This window comes from Pseudopodoces humilis, chromosome 7, assembly GCF_049639895.1.
Source record: "Pseudopodoces humilis isolate 2021_Gansu_Grassland_sample_001 chromosome 7, ASM4963989v1, whole genome shotgun sequence".
NCBI lineage: Eukaryota > Metazoa > Chordata > Aves > Passeriformes > Paridae > Pseudopodoces > Pseudopodoces humilis.
This window is the reverse complement of record NC_142206.1, coordinates 36,331,451-36,352,567: the sequence shown is the minus strand read 5'-3', so window position 1 is coordinate 36,352,567 and position 21,117 is coordinate 36,331,451. Positions and strand designations below refer to the sequence as shown.

Here is a 21,117-nt window from a genome sequence, read left to right as displayed (position 1 = left end):
ATATTGAATTTTTTTCCTTCTCTGCTGATAGTTCAACTAGGTAACACACAGTGTTCAAGATCAGAGAAACCAACACTTGCTATCTTTAATATTAAAAGTTTTACTGATTACTCCCTGAAGAGGAAACCCCTCCATTTGTATTGCTTCTATGACTATAGCAGGTATTAAATTGGCAGTCAGCACAGTGCCACTTCCTTTCTCAGAGCCTTTTGGCAGAGTAATTGCCACAACATATTCCAAGACACACAGCAGGTTTGTATCTGCACCCTTCCAATTGCTCCTTCGCCACTCAACTGTCAGGATGTCCTAAGACAGAAAAGAGAATGGTGCTAGAAAACTTGCCGTACAGACTGAGACAGTGGTAATGGTATTTGAAACCCCTGTCGAAAAAGTAGTTCAAATCACAGAGCAAGTTTTGCTTGCCTTGTTGGGTTTTTTAATAATCCTTGTATGTCTAAGGTTCTTAGCTACCTACTTCATACTTATTTCAACAGCTTTTCAGACATACTACTGTTCAAGTACAGGCTTTAGGCAACTCTCAAAAAAACTCGTATCTTTACTGTGCTTAACCAAAAGGTTAATCATAAGTCATTCCCACGACAAATATAGCAAGACAATGTGTTTTGAGGTAGGTTGTTTAATCTGAACCAAATACCATCACTGACTTCATCATCATCACTTGACTGAGTCAAGATACACAAAGCAAAGGAACAAAGTAAATGGGACCAGATAGAAGAGTAGGCAGCTTCTCAAGCGTGGTGAAAACTGCATAGAAAAAGCCCAGTGCTGTGGATGACACTGGAGAACTATTAAAGCTTCCTTACCTGGACTTTAATTATACCTTTAGAGAAAAGAGTGATCTTTTAAACTTAAATTTTCAAAATAAATACTCTCTTCTATCTCACCTACAGGGAAGCAAGATTCAAAAGAGGTGTTAACAGCGGTGGAAGACTTTTTACATGAAGATAACTGTGACAGGGAAATAAGAGTTAGAAGAGATAAGTAATAGACCATCCTGAAGTGTAAATGGGCCTACAGTATATCTTATTATGTTAACAAAGAAGTCACTTCTCAGCCACAACAAAATTGAGTAATTTCATGACATATAAACTAAAGATATATTTAACAGAAAGAGTTATGAATATGTTTATAAAGATCAAATGTTCCATTACTGTTTGCAATTCACTTTCACTACAGGTGAAAAATAATTTCCCTCTGTATTTCTTGTTCTTTCAATAGCTTAAAATCATCACTTTCCTTCTTTTCTATTGACCAATTCTTTTCTTATAGAATCAATATACTATATATTTTCATTTATATACTATTTTGATACACATACATCAATATATAGGTAATGTAAGGAATATAGTATCCTAAACCATTTACTTTGGTATTATCAGGCACATTTCTTTCAAATTCTGCTAAAGGAAAATATGATGTGTTGGTTGCAGAAAACCATCCTTGCTCACAAGATACACATGACCAGAGAAATACGAAGCAGTCACTACTCAATACTTCACTATTATTGCCTGTTATCTACTAATCTGACAGTATTCAACCAACCTGTATTACAAACAGTGAGATCACATGCAGTAAGTACATACAAAAATCATTATGCATATATTTAACAAAGTAAGAATTCCATAAATTTTTTAAAGTTCCAAGTGTAAGAGAAGCATTTAAACCCTCATTACAGGCACACATACTTATGAGTCAACTAGTCCCCATTACAGAATTTGGAAACTAAGTAATTCAAATGCTTTACTGCAGTATCTGAAGCATGATAAACTCTGGAAAACAGATTTGTTCGTATGGAAAAAAAAGAAAACACATCCAAAATTATTCACAGAGTGAATGCACAGTCTTGATGCTATCAAACAAATAAAAACCTCTCCACCACCTAACAGTAAACAAAAATATGAAATACCACCAGCACTTTTAGGGCAAAAGTCTGGGAACATCTGTGTTTTCTGTCAGGCTGAATTAATTATTTTAAGAACTTAGTACTTTATCAGCTTGTCTGAATGCACAGGGACTTCTTACACTTACATTATACTACAGATCTAGATTAGGGAGCTAATTTAAATGGTTTCTATGCAGCTAATGAGATAAGCTATTTCTTAAGAATATGGTTTTAGAAAGTTAAATACAAACAGAAGTAATTTACTCTTGGAAGCAACCTTTTCCTGTTAAACAAGAGGTAATAGCTAAGACCAACCAGAACAGATAAAGAGAAAACAAGAAAAAATTTTGAAGTCCCCAGCAGATCACAAAACTATTTCTAATATAAAATAGAACGATAGCATCTTTAAAAGGATCATCACATACTGTGGTTCTCTCTTGTTTAGGTGTCCAAGGTTATCAAACTTTTGGCCTTACAGTTAACCTGTTCTTGACACTGGCTGGTAACTACAGAAGGGAAATTACAGTTTTTAAAAAAAAATAGCATGTCTCCGTCTGGAAAATGCATTCTTCCCTTTCTTAAAGCCACCTGGACATCAAACAGACCCACTGATTTTCCCTGTGACCTGCAAGCTTCTCTTCAAAGGAAAAGATGCAAACTTTTTCCAGCTCAGATTTGAGACTATCCTGGTCATCATGCAAAAGTAAAATGCATGTGGGCAGGAGAAATTTAGCCATAAAGCCTTCCTCTTTCACAGCTTAGGTCTCACTGCCAGGGAAATCAGTGATGCCCTGAGCATTAATGGACTTGTCTCGTTCCCACAGCATGGTTGGCCAGCATGTAACTGCACTGGTTGCTAGGGAGCAGCGAGCTCATTACACAGCATCACCCGCACCCTGCGCAAGGATGCTGGCACAAGCTTCCCATCTGGGGCACACTGACTGAGGAACAGCACTGCAGTGCCTGCCAGCCTCCAGCCTTCTAGGGCAGAGCATGCCAATACAGCAGGTGCTAACTTTAGCTCCACTTTCAAGGTTTTACATTCTAGTTTCCTGAGCCAGCCAGCAGAATGCAGCACACAAAGAGGTCAGAATGGTCTGCACAGATATTGGCATGGATACTCCTTACTTTTAAAGGTCAGTGCTAGACAAAGATGTTCTTACTGAATTTTTGACAGACATATGGTTTCTTGTAACCAGAGCAGTAAGTGCTACTATTCTAAAATCCATGTTAAAGGAAAATTCAGTAAAAATGGGAAAAGTCTGAAAAAAAATTATTCTTTTCAGTTGTTAAAGGAGCACAATATTTGGAAGCATTTAAAGAAGACGTACAGAAATCTTATGATCTCCAGGCTGCATAGAGTAGATCCCTAGAATGGATGTCAGCTGTGAACAATCTGGGTCACTTCAAAGACTAAACATGCAACCTTAATGCATTTTTTCAGCTGTTTGTCTCATTAGCACTTCACAGATCTCTTCACAATAAAAGAAAAAAAAATCTGCCACAGAAAAAAGAAGTCACCCCACTTCTACATGCCAGAAAATTTATTAACTAACAATCTATCTGCATTACACAGAGATAGTAGCTAATGATTTTCCTGTACCTGTCACGTCAAATGCCATCCAAGAATTCTTAGTGCTTGTGAATTAACAAGCACATAAGGGAATACAGCTGTAGATATGCACAGCTATCTATATATTCAAATCCTTAGGCAACTTCAAAATGCCTTTTTTTTTTTTTTAACAACTGCATAAAAAAACATAAAAAGGAATGAGAAGGAAGGCAAATTGGGATAATTCACTCATCAAAGGCATAGAACAACAGCTTTGTTAGAGGAGGATAGGTAAACACAAAAGTATCAACTTTCCCCCTTACCTGGATCTAAGAAGACCAAGACACAAAAATGCACACCATTAACATAAGAAGTAATGCCATGGACACACATGTATCATTAAATGCATTTTAAAGTAACTGATTACTTTGAAGCAAAATTACATAACTAAGCCTTACCTGTCTCAACAATTTTTCAACAGCTGACATGACCATGAGCCCTCTCCACACAACCGGGGCAGTCTCTTCTATCAAGAAACCCATAGACATACTGAAACAACAACAAAGCAATATCTTGAGCTTTACAGCACAGTACCAAGCACATCTGAAAAGAAGCTTGATTTAAATAAAAACATATGCTCACCATGCGATTCCATAGTTCTTAAGGGGCCTCATTAGATTTTCTAAAACAAAAGCAAACAAGGGAGGTTTTTTTGGAGGGGAGATGGTTTTAGGCTATTTTAGTGGTTTTTTTTTTTAAGAAATGAGCTTACACATTTTTTATCTTTTAAGGGCAATTTTTTCCCACTCTATTTAAACAGTTGTGTATTTTCTCCCCTCATCTCTTCATTAAATGTATACATCTACCTATTCTGCCCAAGAATCTGACTCCACTCCTTCTCAAGTTGTTATATTTTACTAATACCATTCATCTTTTGCCAGAATAACAGTGTATTTTCCCATAATACAATGACACTTTTGCTGCCAAAATCAATCTATTTTTATGAAATCCCTATGCTGGAAGGCATAGATTCCCTATCAGGAATCACTAAAAGCTGAGTCATTTATATTGGAACAATACCAAAGTCATACAACATGGGATTTTAATTCTTTTTTTTTTTTTTTTTTAATCTATCCTATTCACTAATCTCATGAATCAGAAGAGTATTCCCATTAACATACCAGAGTGTTGGAGAATTTGTCTCCTTCTGCTAAACATGCTACAGAAACCCCAGAGTAGAGATACCAAATAAAGCCACCCCTAAACTATACATTAACAGCCCCAGGTAATTAGTTCCAGATTTCTTCAGGTTGATAGAAATCTGCAGGACTTCTAAAATTTCTGTGGGAACAAAAGATGCTTGTTTGCATATTGCAGAGGTATTGTCCTTGTCATGCCTGTTATTCCTATGCCCTCCAGTGTCAAGAATAAAAAGCAGGGGGGAATACTGCAATTGTTCTGATGGCAAAGGGGCATGCAAGCAGAAAGCAAACAAAACAAAGAAAAAGGTATTCAAAACAAACATTTCACAATATCCAAAACTCTTCTTTGTGGTTTCTACCATCTAAATCCACACCTTATCTCAAAATGGCACGCACACACACAAAAAAGAACAAATGGAATACTACTTGGTATAGCTGATGTCTTGGAAGAGCATGCACTAGGCAGAGACCAGCAGAAAATAGGAAGAATACTTTAAGCAATATACAGATTTTGACAGAAATCCTTGATGCACCCAAAGTAAAACACATAAAGAGAGTAAAATAAAAACAATGTGAGTAAAATAAAAACAGTGCATTCAAAGCTGAACTCCAAATTCAGACAAAATAACAACCAAGAGCATACAAATTAAATAGCTAAACTGTGCAGATGAAAGCTTTCAAGCAATCAAGTAAGTGAGCATTCAAGCCATGTAATTTTGTAGAAATATGGTGAAGAATAAATTGGATGTTTTGGTTTACAATCAAAAATAACAAAACAGGAAGACAAACAAATCACTTGTATGACTACTGCACTCAGGAATGAGTTGGGAGCTATTACAGAAAAAGAGATTGGCTTGGACTGATACACTGTACACTGTACCAGTGCATACAGCTCTTCTTGATTTGTGCAGCTTTTCGGTGTTGAGTCAGGGCTTACTTTGGTGGCATTATACTGTATAACAACATTTCTAGAAATCACAGTCTTACTTCTCCCCCTGCAGTAAGACTGTTTACTTATGAAGAGGTTGATGACATTGGAACTACAGCCTAGAGCCATCTCTAGGCACTGTTTTGGTGTCCTTGCAAACAAGATAAATACAGCACCACAAGTTAAAATACTGTTAGAAGTATTGAGAGAAATTACTACAGATTTACCTAAGAGAGGGCTTTAAAAAAAAGAAACAGGAAGAAAAGTATTTGCAACAGAGTCACTGCAGACTCAAGGTTTCCTTCATTTTTTATCACAAAGTAGGGACAATTTCATGACAAAACAAACCAAAGAGGGGAGGCCAAGCTTTGACTGCTGATCATGAGGCTCAGGAACTGGAGAGTAAGATGAATTTAAAAGATGCATTATTCTGGGAAGGTCACCAAAATACTAAGCCACCTCTCAGTTCAATCCAACTGCTCTACACTAAGTCAAACACAGACATCTCAACAACCTACAAGGACAATTTCCACTGCACAGAAACCAAGTACACAGGTGAAGCTCACACACCTTCCAGCATCTCCCTCTCCTTCACAAAACAGGAGAGTTGCTGTGAGTAGATAAACACTGACCTACAGAGCAGCAAAAGGGGCCTCTGTTTTTAAAAATACATGCACAGTTTATTTCTCAACAGCAGAGTTAACTTTTATGAAAACTGCATCTTATTTTCTTTGGTTAACAACAAGGACTATAAAACGCTCCGAGCAGCAAGATTTAATCAAATTTATACAATGCACAGGAACAATTCACAACTTGCTGTATATTCTAGCTATAATGTTCTTCATATTTTCAAAGTAATACAAAATACTGCAGAGCTCCCCACTGTTTGCCTACTGCTAAAAATCATTCTTAAGACTAATCTCAAATCTAAAGTGCTTCAGTGAGCATTGGTAATCACCCTTGCCTCATCAAAAGCAACAGGCCCTCCTTCTCTTTCGCCATGGGTCTCATGTAGATTTTCTAAAACATAACATATAAAGAAGATTTAGCTTAATGAGATCTCAGTAACATCTCTAATTCCCATTGCTCTTGGAGTATGCTTTTCTGTTATCAGAAGCCTACCATACAGCTCCAAAAATTCAACACACAACAAAACAGATAAAATCACAACACACAGCAATACCATACCACCTATTCCAAGAGATAAAATAGCCTAGTTTGCAATTTTGTAGTAGGCTTGATGGCCCTAAGTAAAAGACTGCTGTGTTTTCTCTGAACATACAAAATCAGATCAGTAAGATCAACACAGTACCAATGACATGTCAGTAAATGCTTTTTCTGATAGAATACAAATAGGGCACTAGAAAAGGCAGATGTGCAAATTCATGACAGCATTATAGCAGACTGCTGATTAAAAGAGTTCTGGAACTCTTCTGAAGACTGAATTGTTACTCACATGGGGAAGAGTAACATTCACGTAATGAACATGGATCTTCATTACATCAGTGAAGATCTATTTTCTAATTTTGTACTAAGCTTTTTCTCCCCAAACAAATCAAGCCTTGCAAACAGACTATCCTAACAAGGTATATGAGTTACTCCACTTTTTGTCTAGAAAGACTGACGCAGCTGTTCAATGATCACAGGGACAGTACAGCACAGAAGGCATGTGCAGAACTACATATATACATATATATATATATATATATATATATATATATATATATATATATATACATATACATATATATATATATATGCCTATGGTTTTGGCTGGAATACAGTTACATTTCTTCACAGTAGCTTGCATGGTGATATGTTTTGGATTTGTAATGAAAACAGTGTCAAAAAAGTGCTTGGTTTCTCACACCACATCACCAGCAAGCAGCCTGGGGACACACAAGAAACTGGAAGGGGACACATCCTAAACATATGACCACAACTGACCAAAGGGATATTCCACACCATACAGCCTCATGCGCAGCATATAAAGCTGAGAGACAAAAAAGAAACGGGAGCACATTCAGCATTATGGCGTTTGTCTTCCCAAATAACAGTTACACATGAAGGAGTCCAGGGTTAAGCCACAAAGAGTCATTCCAACTCTTGGCTTAGTTTTTGGAAGTGGTCTGTTGAGCGATATGTTAGCGCAAGCAAAAGCTTACATTCAGTTTTACCCCATCAGGTAAGCAAAAACTGTTATTCCAGAAGATTGAGATCTTACACTACATCTCCTTAGAAGACATTATACTGTTTAAGAAAAGCAAAGGTAGCTTATAATTATTAAATATTAATGTAGTGGATCATGCAACACCCGAGGAAGGGGAAAAAATGGTTGGGCTTTACTTGTGTAAACATAGATGTCTCCTGACACTCTGGATGCCTTAAGGGGCTGAGATTTGTACAGGGCCAGCAGATTTGACAGAGGGCATGGGGAGAGACATACCTTATGAAGCAGGAGCTAGAAGCTTGACACCATACTCCAGGCATGTTTAAAGTAGTACTGGTTTCCTAAGCAAAGGCAAGTGAATTCCACCCACAGAATGGTGAAGAGGAAAGAAATGCCACAGTGGGGAGGAGAATGAATAGCAACAGGGCCCCAATGTAACTTGAACTAAAATAGTCACACCTATCTATGAAAGAGGGTAAAGGATACTGTCACCAAAAGGTTAGTTAAAGTCATAATTTTTAAATCCTGGCTTTAACTCTAATCATTGTTTTAGCTGCTTATGCCAGAAGTCTAGAATATTCCATGGGAAGTGACAGACTAATTGAGACTTCAGGCTTGATTTCACAGTGTTGTAAGTTTATTTGCAGGATTGCCCCAGAAATACTACAATTTGTATTTTAAGCTTGAAGAGCTCCACACAAGGAAGACTGTGATTGCCCATTACATCCTGCACTAATAGTGTTATCTAACCACGAAGACTTCCCAAATACTTAACCAAAGCAAGCTAGTAATGAGACTTTAAGAGCATAATTCCATGCTCACCATTCTATTTCAAGAAATACATGCATAATGAAATGCAACTTTTCCCAAGAGATTTGATTCTCGTATTTAGAGGGTCTACCAGTCCCATTACCTGAAAAGGTTTTATACTTTTTTTTTTCCTCCAGACAGACTGCAGAGGAAACAAAGCTCTGTAAAAGCTTTGTCATTAACAGAACAGTTTTGCAGATATGACTTCATCAGTCCTACCTAAAAGCAAAAGAACTAATTGCTTGCTGGAAGACTGTACTTCAAAAGCAAGTCTGGCACAAGAGCACAGTGATTTAGACACATCTTTGTTACATTTTAAAGCAGCACTGACTTGTTAGGTTTAAAATAGGTTTAAAAAACAGGACTAGTTTTAAGCATCATGCCATTACCTTCCACCACAAATGTCTTCCTTGAGACTGCTAAAATAACCCACATTTTGAAATGCCCTCAGATCCCTAAAGAGACAAAAAATTATTTATAGTGCATCAAAAGCTTTATTAGACTAATTTAGGTGGGTTCTTTTAGTTCATTATACCCACAAGGAATGAACTAGACTAAACCAACATTCAGTTTAAGGCATCTGTCCTGACACACAAAAACCTCTGGGAAAGCTCATGTCATTTGAAGCAATGACTTGCTGTTGTGACAGGGGGACTGCCCTGGTCAGTCACATATCAGGGTGCCAGACAGCAGAGCAGAACAGGGAGCAGCAGGAAACCCAGGGGCAGTGATTCACTGCACATCAGCTTTAATTTAAGACCCAACTTAAAAAACATTCCCGTTAACTAGGGATGGTCATTGTTTTCAAAGCAAAACTACAGAACACAATGCATTTGTGCCAGTCAATTCAGCCTTTTTAGGTTCAATATTGTAATCAAGACAGCCCTCCCACCCCAAAAAAAATTAAGGAAGTTTAGGTGAAAAGACATAGGAGAAAAATAATTTTTCAAAGGATTATGTGTAATTGTGCTGATTTTGGCTAAGATTGAGCTATTCTTTTTCATAGTAGCTGGTCTGGGGCTGTGTTTTGGATTTCTGAGGAAAACAGTGTTACTAACAGAAGTATGTTTTCATTAGTGCTAAGCAGCGCTTACACAGTCCATGTCTTCTCTGCTTGTCACCCCACCCCAGCAGCAAAGCAGGTGGGGGTGTGTGAGGAACTGGGAGGGGACACAATCAGAACAGCTGATCCCAAGTTACAAAAGGGATATCCCACACCATACAGCATCACAATTAGCATATAAATGATTAGAACTATCAACTAAAGCAAAGAGATGCTAGCTTTTAAACTCTCATTCTCACTTTTGGCTTCTGGGCTCTATAGGGAAAGGATTATTTTTTTTCCTGTTTTTTATCTATTCTGCTTCATTTCTCTATTACGAAAAGTCACTCCATTGTACTGCAGAGAAAGAGAAGGGTGAGAATACAGCAAGAAGCCCACAGAGGAAAAAGAAAGCACAAAATTAAAACTGCAAGGTAAAAATATTGGCAAAATTCAGAATTGGGTACAGTCCTTCATTTTTTCTTCTAGCGGAGAAATGGAAACATTTATTCCTCTGAAATAAACAAAAAGATAAATGTGTTCATACAAAAACATTATTAATTTATTTTATGTCTGTATAATGAAAAGAGTATTTATCATGTTCCTGTAACAAAGCCATTCTGCAATTTAATTCCAGTTTTTATATCAGTTGAACCAAAAAAACATTTGTATCTCTAAGAGTAAACTTTATAACATAGTAAGTAAATATCTGCTAGCCACAATTCAAATCAAATCATTTGGAATTACTGCACTGCAGGATTAACAACATAAAGAGTGATACAAATCTGCCTTCAAGTACTTCAAATGTATTATTTCAGGTTATAGTGTTTCAGTAATTTATACTGGAATGGCATTTGGTAAAATTTGATTTGCCATTTATCCAAAAAGACTGCACTCAGTAAGAGGTTTTAATTACTATACTACATTTCTCATCTTATACTTTTTGTAATTGTATTAATTTATGTATAATGAAGAATAAAATTTTAATAAATTAATTCCCTAGGGATTTTTTTCCTTTTAAACAGCAGCTAACAACTGTATGCCTATAAATAATTCCTTGCAGAATTGGGTATCCTCCATCTCCTTTCCCTTCCAAAGTCTTTGATTTTTTTCCACAAGTGAATGAAACAATAGCTGGACTAATCCACCTTGAGGTTTATTGTTACAGGTTTGAGGGTAATAGTCAAGGTTCAGAATAAATATGAAACACATAAATATGAATTAAGTGTCTTCTCATTTTCAACTACTTGATCACATTTGAAAAAGCTTCCAAAATATAAACCACAATTAATTACCACATTCTCAATCATTATTTTGTCACATGTAAGACATAGTACTACTGCACTTCCACCATCCAGATAAACTGGGGTATGACATCAAAAGTAAAACACAACGTTTCAGTTCAGGCTACTTTCAAAATAGAATCAATAAAACATATCATTAGACTATATACAATCTAAAAATCACTTGCTCACCAATCAAGAGCTAGTGTCAGTAGCAATTTTTTTTTTTTTAAATAATCACATATAGTGTTGGGGTTTTTTTAGTTAATCGTGATGCAGTTCCACTGATAAAGCAAGATAATTACAATTTGAAACTTCAAGGCTTACCTTTAAAAAGTTAAATCCTTAGCAAAGATCAAGAAATTTCTTCATGGTTACCAAAATAACTATGCTACCTACGTAACATTTTGTCTATTTCACTAGTCCGCTCCAATTTTTCTATTTATGGCCCTCAAATGAATGCACCACAATCCCTTAATTCTATTCCAGCAGACATCTCTAAGCAATCACAACTATTTTAAATTTTCACATTCTGTTATGAGAGTCTGCTATCACATTCTTAAGATATGTGAAAAATTCAAGTGTCCATTTCTATAGTTCCTGCAGTCTTAATAGATTCAATGCGGCAGCCACAAACACTGTTAGCTTTCTCTAAGAAATTACATTTTATTCTAAATTGTGAAAATAGATGTCTACCACCAATCTTTTGAATATACTATTTTATTAAGAAATTAAAAACACTGAAGCTATCATAAAATGGCAACAAAGCTTTGAAATACTAAGAGTAGAGTCACCTATCAAAGATTTACCCACCAAAACCTTTAGAATCAAACTAAATAAAGAAACTTTATCTATCTGGTAAAATGGCAAATGTTTTTGGCAATATAATAGTTTTTAGTCTCTGCCATCTAGTTTAAATGGCAGATTAAAAAGGAAAAAAATTAAACCATGCAATTCACTAAGCCAGAAAACCATTTTTAAGTACATTATTTGGGGAAAGAAGTAATGCTTTTGTAACTTATGCTATTAGCATTGCCCTGCATCTATATTGTAGCTGATGTTAATATTAAATCCATAGTTAGATAATCCTCCATTAGCTAATTAAATTCAGTCATGAACTTATTAACCAATATTTCCCTGACCATTCAGTTAAAGTATTTTGAATGACAGCCTATTAAATGTTAGCAGACTTTTCAATGTACTACAGTTTGCAAAATTAAATTAATGTAGTATCTTCCATTTATACAGACTCCTCACTAAGAACTCTTAATTCATTCTAAATGCTTAAATTATAGCATAACCATAATAATTTCTGTTCAAAGTAATAACTGCTGCATGGACTTATTTTGTATGCTACTGGGCATCCCTAATCCCTTTTCATGTGAGAATAGAAATCAAAGATTGCAAAAGTACTCAGAACCTCCCAGGATTGTTCTACAGATTCATTTTCAAATCCATGCCTTACACTAAAGAAAGCATTAGACTTTAAACATATAATTTTTTGGATTGCTATGTTATGAAAAATCTCTAATTGACTTATTGTTATGTAGACAGTTTATGCACTTCTGTAACACAGAACTGCCTGGGCTCTCTCAGTTGCTATGCAATATTTCTTCAGAGCTTGCTTTACTCTTGAAAATATAGTAAGAAACCAGAAGATAACACTAAACCTCTTTATACCAAAATACAATAGTCATATATGTTTTTATATCAATATATTTATATACACCTATATATATACATACATACACACCTATGATTGATCACTTCTTTGCAAGCTTATCCCATCTGTCACTCATTAAAGGAATCCTTGATTAAATTTTAATTAAAGTTTCCTATGTCATTCCTATTTTGCAATTAAACCATCTTTGACAGTACTTCTCTTGCTGTTACTCTTCAGTTTCATCAACTCAGTAGTTAAAAATATAGAGTAGCGAACAGAATCCCTGAAATACAAATTCTGTCTTGTTTTCATACCAAATTACTGTGTCTTTCTCAACAGACTTGTGTCATCTGTCAAGCTTTTGAAATATACAAATTCATTTTTCTGTCTGTTAAAAAAAAAAAGGTATGTTCTTTAAATCCTGATATTTACTTGTGCATTCCACACAGAACTAGAAAGAATATATTTCAGTGATCAAAATGTTAGTGCTTACAAGACAATGGCAGCCGTTTCAGTTCAGGGAAATCTTCCAATTTTTTTCTATTACATTGAATTCCACAGTTTTAACAATGCTTGAAACATGTTCAGACAAAGCTTACAGTGAGCTCTATTCAGTTGTTTACCAGAAATATCTAGCCACTGAAACAAAACTGAGCTGCTCAATATCTGAGTGAATGCAGTCTTATGTTCTTGCATTCCTAGCAAGTTGATTTGTACAACCACAAGAAACAGACTGGGCAATTTTCTTTTTAATTTGTGGCTCCAGACACGGATTTAAATTAGGTAAGGATTGATAAAATACATAGCAAAATGACCAAGGAGTTCTAAATTATCTAATCCATTTTTCAGACAGCAAGAAAAAAAATGGAGAAACAAAAGTCAACATCACAAAAAAATGAAAAGAGGAGAGGTATGAACACCACAACATAGTCCCTTTTGTGTTCATATTGCGCAATGTACTTCAAATACAAAATTCATAGCAAAAAAAACCTGTTACGGGAAAACACAGCCTGTATGACATACATCCTCAATGGAGGTCAAATACAAGTGAATGCAAGAATTCTTCTATTTGTATCAGGAATTCAAATTATACAGATGATACATGAAAAGGCCCAGTTATTTATTTATCACTCAGCAGCCTTTTGACTTCAAAAGATATAACAAAAATCCAACAAATAAAACTAAGTTCTCTCCTCTCTTAGGAATTTATCTAAAGAAAACCTGTATTTGTAAACTAGGTACTTAAATGTAGGAAGTACTCAATTTGATAGCTGTCTGTATAAGCACACGCAGTGCATAAGTACATGGAAGTATATTACTTTTTTCTTTGTCCAGAGTACAGGGCATAATTGTAAGGAGATAGAATTTTAATTATATAAGAAATCCTAAGTTTGCCACATTAAGTTTTCAGCGGCTGATACTGCAAGCTTAGTAACAAACCTTTAAAGATACTGGCACGGTTTCATTTTGCATGCTTTATATCAGGTGAGAATACATAGATCAACAACCATAACACCCATATATATGAACAAATCAAGATGAGTTACAAATGAACATTCTACAACAACATTAGAGTAGATATAGAGGGATGGAACACTTCTCCTATGAGGAAACACTGAGAGCATCAGGGCTTTCAGCCTAGAAAAAGGAAGGCTCCAGGGAGACCTCAGTGAAGCCTTTTAGTACTTAGAGGGGACTTTGTAAGAAAGGTGTGGACAAACTTTTTAGTAGGATCTGTTGCAATAGGACAAGAGATAATGGTTTTAAATTAGAAGAGGGTAGGTAGATTCAGACTAGATATGAGGAAGAAATTCTTTACAATGAAGCTGGTGAAATGCTGAAACAAGTTGCCAAGAGTAGTGATAGACCCAAAACACTCAGATCAGGAGCTCTGAGCAACCTGATCCAGTTGAAGATGTCCCTGCTCATTGCAGGAGGGTTGGACTAGATGACCTCCAAAGGTTCCTTTCAAACCAAACCTTTCTATGATAAAAACAGAGATATCATGGCATGAAAAGAAGCAGAAGGAATATTTAACTTTCCTTTTACCTAGCAATTGCTGCCCACAAACACAGCAGTTGATTACTCCACTAAAGCCCTTTTAAGTCCTGTTTGAACTGGTAGCTGTCCTTGATCCCTCCCTGACAACACATATGGCCAGTCTGCAGTTTCTTCAGAATGATCCTAATACATTTAAATGCATTGACCAGCTGCTACAGCGTGCATTGACCAGCTGCTACAGCGTGCAATTAGTTTTGTATGTGGTTACATGTTTTAAATTTTTTTATTTACATGCACTCTCTCACAGGATAATCAAAACAAAGCATTAAAAAAATCGTATCACCCAGTATCCTTACCATCCTAAAAAAACACGTTGCCTTACACTCAAACATTGTATGAAGAGGGTATCAAAATAAAGCCATTATTCACTTTCATCCTTGGTTGGCCTGGATGAAAGTTAAATTTCTAAAAGGTAAACAGACTCAATGGGATCTTTCCACTTTGGGTCACCTTATTTCTCTGAAGACTGTTCTATCTGAATTTATATTTCTCCAGAATTCTTCCCAGTAGAAGGAAAATTAGGAGTTTTGTCTTCACCTTCTGGTAGGGAAGTGACCACCACCGTGTTCCTAAACACAAAACTTCAAATACAAATGAGTCAAAAGGTGTGGCACATTTGGCTGAAGAGAAATCAAAAAGAATCATTTTAGTAACACTTCATACAAGCTACTATAATGATCCCTCTCTTATTGGGTGTTGTTTTTAGTGTCTCATTCCCTAGATTAGTGGGTTTTTTTCTTTAACTGAAAGACATCTATTGTAGGATACTATACAACAATTTTAAAACTACTGATAAATAACATCCCCTTCCAGAGTCCCTAGTAAAAATCCATGAGACTGCATGGACCAAGATTAATGAAAAATAGGACTCTGAATATGCTCCTAGTTGTACAAGGCACCTTTGAAAGTAACCTCAACAGTAGAAGTTAATAAATGCGTACATACACTCACGCTATCTTCTGTTTGTATCCCTTGCCACACCAAGGAAGCACCCATGAGTGGACTGTGCTCAACCCCCTGAAGCAAAGACAGCAAGAAAAATCCTTTCCACTTACTTGGTGTTAATTCTGGGTTTCCTTTTAAGTTCATCATCTTTGGAATTGAAGGTCCATATATGTCTGCATCAAGTAAACCAACTTCTTTCGTCTGTGTAAGGAACAAAAGAAGCAATTGTCAAAATGTCTTTCTTTCTGTATTATTAACTGAACATAACTGAATACTGTTTAAAGAAACAAAAATAAGATCTTGATTTGAGACATCAGTTATCACTGTTTCCTTTCTCTCTAGATAGCAATTGAAGAATGAAATATAACAATGTCTACAAGTTGGGTCAGTTGCCTTTACAAGAGCTGTATTTTCCATACAGAGAGAATCCTCACTTGTACAGTTTCTTAATTACAGTGCAGACCACAGACTTTATATTAACAAGCATTATAAACAACATTCTCTCTACTCCAGGCACTTTGATACAGAACTAACTCCTTAACATTTTAATCAAGGTATCAAATTTTTTAAAAAACAAACAAAAATAGCAGAACAAAACAGGAGGTTTGTAAGTACATGCAAATGAATGCAGTTTAAATCATACTACTGATTACAAAGAATGTGAAAAAACATAGAAAGCATATTTTTATCTTCCATTTAAGTGACCAGAGTACACTTTTGCAGACATCTTGAACTTACTGAAATGCAAGTCCCTGAAGCTAATTAAGCAGGCATAACATTTTAATCAAATGCATTTACACAAAAGTATGCTAAAAATGGGTTTATTCAACTACATATGGTACATTAGGCAATAAACTTTAAATAAAAATTATTTCAACTATGTAGTCTAGACTTACAAAACTCCCTTCTATATTCTTTTTTTTAATAGATACACACACATATTTTGTGGAAATTAAACTATTTTTCCTACAGATGGCAAGACACAGTACCAATTACCAAGTTCTGCAAATTAAGTAGTAAAGAGCAAGCCCTTTAAAGTGCTGAATGTCAAGTTTCTCTAATATAGAAAGCTAACTGCATTCAACATTTTGCAAAATTGCAAACAAGTATGTTTAAGAGCTTGATTGAAAGGTTAAAGCAGCAAGAGGAGCTTTTCCAACAATACCAAATCAGACTTTCACTGTCAGTGTTTCAAACTGTGTACTTCATTTTTTGGATGATACTTTCCTAATCTGGTATCTTATATTAAGCCATTTTGTTATCACAGTTTTGATGGGAAAGATAGAAAGACAAGTAAAAAAAAAAGCATTACCATATTTGATCTACTATGTACTTTGAAAAAGAAGTTTTTACTGCAAAAATGAACCAAATTTGGATTCAGTTTTCCAATATACTTTTTATTAGTAAAACAAAGCAAAGCATATGTAATTATAGGGATTCTTATTTAGATTTTTTTTAAACACTTCTTTGTAACATGAAAACTGTTAGACAAAAGTTAAGGAGTGATTGTAACGAATTCTTCTCCTTCTTGCCTACTGTTGAAAGCTGCAATTTGAAAAAATTTTGAAAAGACCCATCTTTATGTTAAAGACATGGAAAACAGACTATTAGAGCTTCTTTGTTCTTGTACAAAACACATATTTTAACAGATTAGAAAGATTCATGACTCAGTCCCTTGATCTGTGTCAGCAGCTAATCAAACCAATCAAAACATCATCTACAGGCTGCTCCACCTAAGTCCTTCCCAAATGAAAGCAAGTAATTGCTGAAAAAACTACACAGTGTTTTAAACCTGACAACATATTTCCCCTGAATTTTTTGAGGATTTTCCCCCTCTTGCAAGGATTATGACTATTTATTGATTGCAATGATCTGACAACTCACTTTCACCCCAAAGGGGCTAAAGATTTAAGATGACCTAAATTAATTAGAACGACTTCATGATCTCCACAACATAATCAGGTATTCATCACTACAGGCACTTGTTCCTAGGAGTCAGCAGCACTGTATCTACTACATCTATATTATCTAATCTAAGTGTACAAAATTTCCTGAAATAAAGAATAAATATATCCACTGGAAAAAAACATCCTTCAACTATCTAGAGGACTTTACAAATTCAGCTTCTACATTGAATTACCAAGCTTATAAAATAAACCTGACCATTTCTCTAAAAAAATTTACACACTTTTTCAAAAGTAAGAAAAGTGCCTTTTCTGAGATGCACTCTTTTTGTTCATGCGCATGAACAAAACAAAATCGTTGTCTTCAAACAGAAGAATAACTAACAATCTCAAGTTTCTACGATTCACGTTAACTTAAGCACAAGTGTTCCTGTAAGCATGGTGCTTTCTCCAGGATTATAGGAAGAAGGCCTTCTGAAATCTTTAAATCGCTGACAGAACCTCACTTAAGACAGCCTAAGGCAGGGGGTATTTCTTCACCCAGCAATTAAACACATTACAAAAGTAGAGTTTACAGCATGTAGAAGTAGCAGCTTATACAGAAAGCATTAGCCCAACTATCTCTGCTTTTGCAGTATGTAAACATCCCTAGAATACCAATAACCCTTTACTCAAGGTTTAATTATCTCAGAAAAATATTGTGGTAGCTACCAAGGGATTTTTTAAGACATACACAGTACAGTCCAGATAATTTCTTCCAGCATTTACAATGTTTTATATCCCCAAAAGAAATAATATGCACACACCTGGATGCTACCACATGAAACTGTTAATCAGAACTACCAGATACTTCTCATGCTAAGTGAAATATAATCCAGATGCATGAGTTACAATAATTAAAAAATTAAACTAAATTTTAATTTATTTTTTTCCCATACAACCCACACCTCATATAAAACAGCACATCTTTCAAAGCATGGCTGTATTAGAACAAATCCTAAGAAAACACACATAACATCACACAAGGTTAAAAAAACCCAAAAACGGACACTAGGAATAGATTATGGGGAATCAAAAGCACAACCAAAACAGCAACTTAGGAAAAAAGGAGGGGGGGTAAAAGCTCTAAGACTTCTCTTACATCCTCTGACATTATTTTGATATGCAAATACTTCTCATACCAATGGAGCACCTTTTTCTTTTCTTAAGTAATACTCATTACACAGACAGAAATGCAATACTTAAAGAACACCCAAGCACACAGAAGTCCCCCTGCTACTAAGTGTTTTCCAGAGCAGAGCACACACCACTGCTACAGCTTTCCTAGGCACTTTGGTAGGAAAAGGATTCAGAAAATACAACTTCACCATCTCCTTATGGCTGTATTTTGTCCTTATAAACATATTTCTCTCCTGTGTTATTAAACAAACAGCATTCCATCTCTCCAGATGGCACTGCAATAACCAAGTTCAAAACAGCTGTTCTCAAGTTAACATTTGTCCTTTTCCTTTCATCTGCCCAGCTGTTAAAAGTTTAAATCAATCGTCAAGTTTACTACACTTGGAAAATATTTTCTAGAAACCTTATTTTTTGGTTGCCTTACTGCAAATTCTGCAGCTTAAGCTCTAAAGATGCAAGTGACCATGTAACCATTCCGATGTGATTTGATCAGGTCACCGGAAGCTACTTTAAAAAAATATACAAACAAATGCAATATCATTGACCTCTTCATGCAGCATAAGATCCTTATCAAAATTCCATCAGGCAGAGACCATGAAATTAGAAATAAATATACTGCCAACATATGAAAACACCAAAGTACTCCCATGTCAGCAAAAGCTGTACTTAAGAACTCATAAAAGTTCACATTTACCTTCTTATCAATGCTTTTAAGGTTGCCCCACTGCAGCTAAACAGTCTCCAGCATAGGCTAACTACTGCTAGGATTTAATATTTCTGCAGTACTGGTACTGTCATGGTCTCACCTGATCCCTGGTGACCTCAAGAACACACGAAAAATTTACATAATAAAGAACTTTAACTCATCTTCATCTTCTACTTTTACATCATTGACTAAGTAATTCTTTCTACTTCACTATCATTAATCTTCTCAGCAAAATTTTAGTTTGCCCATTAGGTCTCTCTAAAGAATTCTGACAAACATTCTTCCCGAGGTTCTGTAATTTACATAATCACTGCAGCTCTTAACCAATTAAAAATACAGGGAAGTTTTCATTCTAATTTAGAAACTTCTCTCACCTACATGAAGAATCAAAAACTAGTTTTCACAGACACCAGGTACAGATTCTATATTTACAGAAAAACCAAATGCTACATCAATAGACAAAGAAGACATTTTTGCAGATATCCCCGAGAGATAAGAATTCTACAGCTTCATTTTGCTTGGTGTACAAATTACAGGCACAGATAACCTCCCTAAAAAGATCATTTCCCTTTACTTCTCTGGCAAGATTCTCTACATAATTAAATTTCAGCTCAGTCCTTGAACCTGGCCACTGCCTTGTGAGTAATAGAAATCTGGAAGACAGCAGCATCCTAAATTAATGATTTTCTGAACTTAGTTGTAATTCTTTTGGGGGAAAAAACTAAAATGAAGTTGTTGAAGGACGAAGTCCTGGCAGACAGAGGTCATGTAAAAAACCAATAAACTTTGCTTCCTTTTCTTTTCCTATGCAGATTAGAAAGTATTCAATTGCTATTATGTTTGTTCTCTTAGGCAGGCAAATGTTACTGTACATAATCCTTGTTCATAATCCTTGTTCAGGTGGCATAAACTAACGCTAATGACAAAATGATCCATATCTTTCCTCCTCAGCTCTTTGAGCAGATCCTTAAGAATGGTTTTGTCCCTCCCTGCACTTTCTTAATGTAGGTTCCCTTTTCTGTTTTTCAGGGAATATTAACTACAAAATCAATTATATTTTCCAGTAACAAATTTTCAACCAAATGCAACCAGTTTCATTTATGTATCACAAAAGACCCCCCCACACAATTCTGTGTGCAGACAAGAATCTGGTGATATTAATTTTTCCCATGTTGCCAAATGCTTTATTGAGGAACAGACCTGATTAAAGACTTCATACCAAGAGAGAAAAAAGGGAGAAAAAAAAAAATAAAAAAAAGCAGAGAGTTCACAAAAAGCTTCTACAAATAGCTGTTAATTAATATGTACATGTGTTTATGTATATAAACATATAGTTTATGTTACTGCTAAACATCCAGAGACTCTTTGACAGCATTAATTTCATTTTTGCTCATATTTTCTGAGACTTTTTCCCATACTTGGTAGGGCATATGTATCTTCACTGGATACTAGTAGATACTATTTTACTTTGAAGAAAATACTGCCAAACACCAGAGTTCCCTGGTGTTTAGCCTGAGAGGGATAAAGGCACAGGTTAATGAGCTGTTATTGTTCTATGCAGTGGAGAATTTCCTACAGTAGTAGTGCTCCCAATATTCAGCAGCTGCAGTCCATTCCAAAGACAGAAATTCCAGCTTTGCCAAGTGAAGGTGCCAGTTACTTTAAAGCTGGTGCTCTTAATCCACCACCACGACTCTCAATCTACCCTTTTAATGTCATTATAGATTTAGAGCTAATCCCAAAGTTCAAGCAGCAACACATAGGACAAA

The 21,117-nt window shown here is 35.5% G+C and overlaps 1 protein-coding gene across 7 annotated transcripts in view; it reads right to left on the bottom strand.

Annotated features, from left to right (window-relative positions):
• Window positions 1-21,117, bottom strand: part of NUBPL (NUBP iron-sulfur cluster assembly factor, mitochondrial) — a 76,306-nt gene that overhangs the window by 43,488 nt on the left and 11,701 nt on the right. For 2 of the 7 annotated variants that reach the window (XM_088058353.1, XM_014249727.2), the window contains 3 exons: window positions 15,670-15,760; window positions 4,098-4,137; window positions 3,914-4,004 (listed from right to left, as the gene is read on the bottom strand). In XM_088058353.1, coding sequence (XP_087914479.1) covers window positions 3,914-4,004; window positions 4,098-4,137; window positions 15,670-15,760 — 222 coding nt within the window. Of the gene's footprint in view, window positions 1-3,913; window positions 4,005-4,097; window positions 4,138-8,954; window positions 9,021-15,064; window positions 15,235-15,669; window positions 15,762-21,117 lie in introns of those variants that run through there. The other 5 variants (XM_088058355.1, XM_014249726.2, XM_088058356.1 and 2 more) reach the window with 5 other exon arrangements.